Source organism: Leptonychotes weddellii, chromosome 4 (genome assembly GCF_054177405.1).
Source record: "Leptonychotes weddellii isolate Sample4059 chromosome 4, ASM5417740v2, whole genome shotgun sequence".
In the NCBI taxonomy this organism is placed as follows: Eukaryota; Metazoa; Chordata; class Mammalia; order Carnivora; family Phocidae; genus Leptonychotes; species Leptonychotes weddellii.
The window spans coordinates 123,385,009-123,391,971 of NC_138372.1; the positions used below are offsets into that span (position 1 = coordinate 123,385,009).

Genomic DNA, 6,963 nt, shown 5'->3' on the forward strand with positions numbered 1-6,963 from the left:
ACTGACCGTATTGTCTGCCTACTCTGCCTGCCTGGGATATGTGAACTATGCCAAGCCTCCCTTACCTATGAATACTTCCTCACACTGCTTCCCTGCATTTCTCTCCCACAACATATTTGAGGCGGTTATCACAATACTCATGGACATTTTCCTCTCTTTCTTCTCTTTCAATAAGAATTCTTAATTGTGCAGACTCAGGATTGAGAGTGACCAAGATGCCTGAACGCGCGCGCGCGCGCGCACACACACACACACACACACACACACACGCTCTCATTCATGCTCATATAATTTAGTCTGGTATAGGATTCAATTCACGGAGTCTTTTCCAAAGCATTAAAGACTAAGCACTTCTTAAAAATGTAAGATCGACCAAAAATTTTTTTGAAGGTTCAAATAGTACTCTCATTGATCTTTATAAAAATTTTTGGAGACTAAAGGAAACATTATGTGGGGCTTTCTTTTGTCCTAACGGGTGATTCATTGCCTGGTCCTGACACTGCTTTTCCCCATTGGGTCTCTGTGAGAGTCACATGCTTTGGACATCTTTGAAAAGAATCTTCTGAGGCTTCAGCATCTCATTTGAGTCTCCTGAATCTCACCTAGAGCTGTGTTGAATTCTCATCCATCACAATGAGCAACAAATTCCTGGGCACCTGGAAACTTGTCTCCAGTGAGAACTTCGATGATTACATGAAAGTTCTGGGTAAGAAATGTTCCTTGTAGCTCTGGTTGGGAAGATCCTTTTTTGCAAAAGCTGCATGACTATTTCCTTCTAACTCCTTTTCCAGGACTCTGGGGAAGTTTGCAGAGGCTCAAGTACAATCCTTTTCTGCAATTAAACTTCTATTGTGTCATTCCAATAATTTATTGTACTTCATTTGTGGAAATTTTAATAGATTTTAACCTAAGAGCTGCTTAATTGCGTGGAACTCCACTGATTTCAAAGGTGGTTTCGTATCAGTAGGGCTTTGCTTTAAAGGAAAGAAATCTTAGAGGCTTAGGCAACCCATCCTCTGGCTTTCCTGAAGGTTCGTTTTATAAAAGCTGAAGTGCTCATAAGATAAGGAGTTGAAAATACTGAAGTTAATAGAAAGCCTCAATTTAAAATTTTGGTGTTTAGCTAAACCAGAAGTTTACACTACTTTCCTGGAGTTGGAGCCATGGATGAAGATGGAAAATCCAGTCAATAGTTTTATCTACTTTATTTTATACTATTTCTAGAGAATGTTCCACATTGATATGAGCACAATAGGTATGAAGTGTCTTTGGAGCTATTTAAGTAGAATAGAAAGTGATGCCAATGACCCAGGTTGCTATGCTTGACAAAGGGCCTGTAGCTTTACTTACCTGTTCAGAAAGCTCATGAAAAGAGTTGTATTTTTAGGTAAAATGAGCAAAATCATGTCATATTGCCTAGAAAACTATGAGACCTTATGGGTATAAATCCATACTATGAGGTTGGTTAGATTTATGGACTTGACTTTACAGTTGAGGAAGAAGCAAAATACAAGAGCCTCGATGAAGGACTCCCTAATTCTGTCATTTTTCAAATTTAGAATGCATAAGATCACTTCGGGGTTTGGTATAGTGTAAATTCTCAGGCTCTACTGCAGAGATTATATATAATATATATATTCATATATTTATATGAAAGTAGTTTTTCCTTCATTTATTTCTCTCATTTGACATTTCTCCTTTTCCCTGTATTTCTATAGTTTTAGTAATAAAACTTGAGAGTCTAATTTTGTTTTGTTTTTCAGATGGAGAAAATTTTAAAAAATGAGTTTATTTATGATTACGTGTAATGGTACAGATCTTGAAAGGAGATGGATAGATTTTTCCTACCAGTTAAACTTAGGGGCCGAGGCGCCTGGGTGGCTCAGTCGTTGAGCGTCTGCCTTCGGCTGGGGTCGTGGTCCCAGGATCCTGGGGTCGAGGCCCACATCAGGCTCCCTGCTCCACGGGAAGCCTGCTGCTCCCTCTCCTGCTCCCCCTGCTTGTGTTCCTTCTCTCACTGTGTCTCTCTCTGTCAAATAAATAAATCTTTAAAATAAATAAATAAATAAATAAACTTAGGGGCCACAACAAAATTTCAGAAATAAGATTCTATTAAGGATGTGGGGAGGAGCGTCTGGGTGGCTCAGTCATTAGGCATCTGCCTTTGGCTCAGGTCATGATCCTGGGGTCCTGGGATCGAACCCCCGCATCAGGCTCCCTGCTCCGCAGAAGTCTGCTTCTCCCTCTCCCACTCCCCCTGCTTGTGTTCCCTCTCTCGCTGTGTGTCTCTCTGTCAAATAAATAAAATCTTTAAAAAAAAAAAAGAGGATGTGGGGAGAGTTCTTTTCTATATCCATAATGTATTACTGAGGAGAAAAAATTCATAGAACAGTATGTATCTGTCATAGTTGCATTTTAAAAATACCTAGAATATTTATATGTAAAAACTAAAATGTCTGGAATGATTCATACAAAACACTGGTGATTTTCAAAGACTGTGGGATTGGGATGTGGTAAAAGGGGATGACTTGCACTATTTAGGCTAAACACGTTTATCTTTAAAATCTGCAGACATTACTCTTGTAATAATAAAACTTAAAATATTTAAGTCGATGGACATGTATTTCCATTAGGTGGTGAAACATGGGAGGAGGCCCTCAGTACTCACTGATGCTACCCGCCATTTCCAGACCTGAGCATAGAATGCGGCCATGCATAGTCTCTCTAGGTACATCTCTTTGTCGACGTAGTTCTAACACTATCTTGATTTACAGGTGTGGGGTTAGCCACCAGAAAACTGGGAAATTTGGCCAAACCCCGTGTGATCATCAGCAAGAAAGGGGATGTTATAACTATAAGAACTGAAAGTACGTTTAAAAATACAGAGATCTCCTTTAAGTTAGGTCAGGAATTTGAAGAAACCACAGCTGACAGCAGGAAAACAAAGGTAAATTTTAATGTTTCTCTTCAAAGTTGGCTCGTTCTCCAGCTTGAGAGGATTATTTCTGTTAGTGTTCATAAAGGTAGACTACCCCCATTCTATTGAAAACTGGGGCACCTGGGTGGCTCAGTCGGTTAAGTGTCTGCCTTGGGCTCAGGTCATGATCCGAGTCCTGGGACTGAGTTCCACATCGGGCTCCCGGCTCAGCAGGGAGTCTGCTTCTCCCTCTGCCTGCCGCTCCCCCTGCTTGTGTGCTCTCTCTCTCAAATAAATAAAATCTTAAAAAAAAAAAAAAAAAGAAAATGAATGCGCCTTGGGGGAGCCTTGCTTGATCTCAGGATTGTGAGTTCGAGCCCCATGTTGGGTGTGGAGTCTACTTTAAAAAAAAATAAATAAAATGAAATGAAATAAAATAAAATAAAATAGAAAATGAATGTGCTTCATGAGACAGCTATTATGAAAACAATTCGATACTGAATGAACCGCTTCCTTAATCAGCCAAAGTCCAAGCAACTCGATTATGTGAATTTGTCTCTGCAGAGCATTGTAACCTTGTCAAGAGGCTCATTAAATCAAGTACAGAAATGGGATGGCAAGGAGACGACAATAAAAAGAAAGTTGGTGGATGGGAAAATGGTAGAGGTAAGAGTATTTTCACTTCTAAATACAAAAATAATGGTATTTAAATAGAGAAATTGGTTATATTATTTTCGAAATATTCCTTTTTCTTTGCAATACCAATGGATAAGAATGGCTAAGGATAAAGTCAGAGCTAATGGTTAGATGATATTTCAACCATGAAGACTCATCTACAGTACTTTAAGTATAGGTCCAAGATTTTAGAAATAACAAAGCCCATTTGTTATTTTAGAAATAACAACACCTAAAAATAACAGCAAAGTCAAAGAAAGTATGGATAAATCTTACCAATTTGGACTCACAAAGAGAAAAGTAAGTCTAAGTTTTAAAAGCAAAACAAACCCCGAACGGCTCAATTATAGAATATTTGTAGATATCTAAGTGTTTTGCTTTCAAGAATCCGAAGTAACTTGGACTACACCATGTCAATAATTGAAGCTCAGCTCATAGGAGACCTTTTAGTCAGCAGATAAAGAATGATGAGCAGGGTTCCATGAGATGCCGTCTAACGATTTTTTTTAAGTTTTAGCTTCTGTGCTTACTAATACATACATTGAATATAGATTCATGTTATTTTAAATGTTTTTTCCTTTAGTTTAGAGGTTCTTATCTCTAGCTACAAAATAGATTTTCATGGGGAGTTAATACCAATATGGGGCCCCGACACATTAATTAAATGCAAATCTCTTGGGGGAGAAGGAACCATCAGTATTTTTAAATGCTCCTCAGATGCTGCAAATATGCATATAGTTTTGAAATCCACTTTTAGATTTAAATGCACACAAATTATGCATAAAAACTTGACACTTTAAGAAAATTCTTCCATAGTAACATAGATTGACTTCAAAACTGTTTCTCCTATTTCAATGTCATAATTCCGAATTGTCAGAGACTGACATACTGATGCTCTACTCCTTTCTAAGCTTAACCTTATGAGCTTGTTTTTATTTTCTGTTGCTATGTGCAAATTTGCTGTTCCTAGTTTCAGTTTTATATACTCAATGAATCTCTCTCTTTTCTTAAGGAATGTAAAATGAAGGGCGTGGTCTGCACCAGAATTTATGAGAAGGTCTGAGAAGATTATTTCCTCATTGAAGTGATATTTGATCATTTGATGTTGGAAATCAACGGTTTTCATTGGCAAGGCCCGACTACTCTGCAATTTATCTGTTTGTTTTTGCTTTTGTCCTAATAGATCAAATAGGTAAAGGCCTAAACTGAGGATTAATCTAAAATTCAGTGTTGTTTAAACATTTTCAATTTGTATGCATTTCCTTACTCTATTAAAGTATGTATATTGGCCAGACCTAAATAGTTGATAATGTCATTTAGTTATCTGTGAAATTCTAACCTATGTTGTACTTTGTATATCGAAATGATAGTAAAGCAAGTAACTGGATAGTAAAAGGAAGTAAATGTATTGATCTAAGTAGCCCCCGCATGGTGGGGAGGAGGATCAGAAGTGAGACAAACTACAAGAAGGAGCTGTTTTAAATCAGAGTTCTATTTCAGCTAAAAGGGCAGCCTCTACTCCAGCCAATTTTTTTTAAAATTGAAGCGTAATTTATGGACAGTGAAATGCACAGATATCAAGGGTAGAGTTCAAGCCATTGTGACAAATGCACACACCCTTATAACTCACATCCTGATCAAAATAATGGTACACTTCCTTACTCCCAGAAAGTTTTCTCATGCCTCTTCCCAGTCAGTGTCCTGCCCTGTCCCACCTCCACCAGATGAAGTAGTCATTTGGTTTCTATCATTTGGGTTTTAAATCACAGTTTAATGTGCAGGTTTTTATACAGATAATATTATTTTTAACTCAAAAAAAGTATACATTTTTTAAATGAAAAGGCAACCAGGAAATTTTTTTAAATCCTGGAGAGGAAAACAACTGCTCCCATTCGGCATGGTATGAGCCCTCACTTGCGCATGTGAACATATCATACTCATCTGCAACCACAGTGCTCATACTGTTTTACGTTCTGCTTTTTGTGACTTTAACAAGGATTCTTCCACATTTCAACAGGTGCTATACCATAATTTATTATGATTCTATAATATAACAGTTCTATTTTTATGTTATATCCAGTTTGGAGTTATCACAGATTATTTGGCAAAAATTGCCTTCATGTATATATCTGATTGTGCTGAATACTTTTTCCAGGAGAGGGATTAGTAAGTCAAAGAATATGGAAAACCCGATGGTTTCTTACTGAATATTTTTGTATTGCTTTCCTCAGTGTTGTTAGTGATGAGGGACCAGCAGTATACTTAAATAGGGCAATGCATGAACACAGGTCCTATACTGATGCTAACAGCTACCGAACGTTGTATGTGTGCTGTGTGCCAAGCTCATTGACTCTCTACCAGACAATTTTCATGCCATGTTGCCATATTTAATACAATTTCACACAACCACCCTATCCGGTAGATACTATTATTATCCCCATTTTATAAAAGAGGAAACAGTATAGAATAACTTGTGTAAAGTCCCAAAGTGGTAGAGAATGAAGAGAGCTCATTTGCTAAACCTTTACTCTATTTTGTCTCCTTGGTCACACCTGTCTATTAGAAACATGTCTGTTTCTTGGAAAATCTCTAAAGTGTGCCATTAGAGATTATCTTTGCCGGTTCTTGAATTTCATATAAACGGAGTCATACATTATGTGTTCTTTCTGTTTGCCTTTTTAAACTCAGCATAGTGGTTTTGAAATACATCCATATTGTTGCATGCAGCAGTAGTTTGCTCTTTGATTGCTAAGTAGTATTCTATTGCATGAATATATCACAGTTCACTTATCCCTTCTTCTCTTTTTTTTTTTTAAAGATTTTATTTATTTATTTGAGAGAGAGAGAATGGGAGAGAGCATGAGAGGGAGGAGGGTCAGAGGGAGAAGCAGACTCCCCGCTGAGCAGGGAGCCTGATGCGGGACTCGATCCCGGGACTCCAGGATCATGACCTGAGCCGAAGGCAGTCGTTTAACCAACTGAGCCACCCAGGCGCCCTATCCCTTCTTCTCTTAAGACAGTTGGACTGTTTCCAGTTTTTGGCCAAATATTTTTGGCCAAAACATTTTGGCCAAACATGTTTTGATGAATAAAGCTGCTATAAACATTCTTGTACAAGGTTGTTGGTGGACATATGAGTTCCTTCCTTTTGGATAAATAACTGGGCATTGAGTTACTGGGTCTAGCTGATTTTTGATAGGCAGGAATAGGGACTACTGTGCCCAAGTAATAATGAAACTCTTTCAGATGTATTGTATGATTGAGCAAATGACAAACGTGCTGATGTTGTTAGGGGCCAGGATTTTCACTGTGGAAGAGAAACATACAAATATGGAATGAGGGAGGCAAGAAAGAATCGTGTGAGAATGGAC

General features: G+C 37.9%; 1 protein-coding gene across 1 annotated transcript; it reads left to right on the forward strand.

The window, feature by feature from the left end:
* The first annotated feature begins 392 nt into the window (after positions 1 to 392).
* On the forward strand, positions 393 to 4,884 carry LOC102744464 (myelin P2 protein). Its single transcript, XM_006727139.3, has 4 exons — positions 393 to 706; positions 2,775 to 2,947; positions 3,482 to 3,583; positions 4,605 to 4,884. Exons 1-4 carry the CDS (start codon positions 634 to 636, stop codon positions 4,653 to 4,655), a joined length of 399 nt encoding a protein of 132 aa, XP_006727202.1. The 5' UTR covers positions 393 to 633; the 3' UTR covers positions 4,656 to 4,884.
* The last annotated feature ends 2,079 nt before the right edge of the window (positions 4,885 to 6,963 follow it).

Excerpts from the sequence above, each read along its gene's own strand:
- LOC102744464 (XM_006727139.3), top strand. The coding sequence starts at position 634 with ATGAGCAACAAATTCCTGGGCACCTGGAAACTTGTCTCCAGTGAGAAC. Across the intron at positions 2,948-3,481 it reads CTGACAGCAGGAAAACAAAG|AGCATTGTAACCTTGTCAAG; the intron begins GTAAATTTTAAT and ends TTGTCTCTGCAG. Across the intron at positions 3,584-4,604 it reads TGGATGGGAAAATGGTAGAG|GAATGTAAAATGAAGGGCGT; the intron begins GTAAGAGTATTT and ends TCTTTTCTTAAG.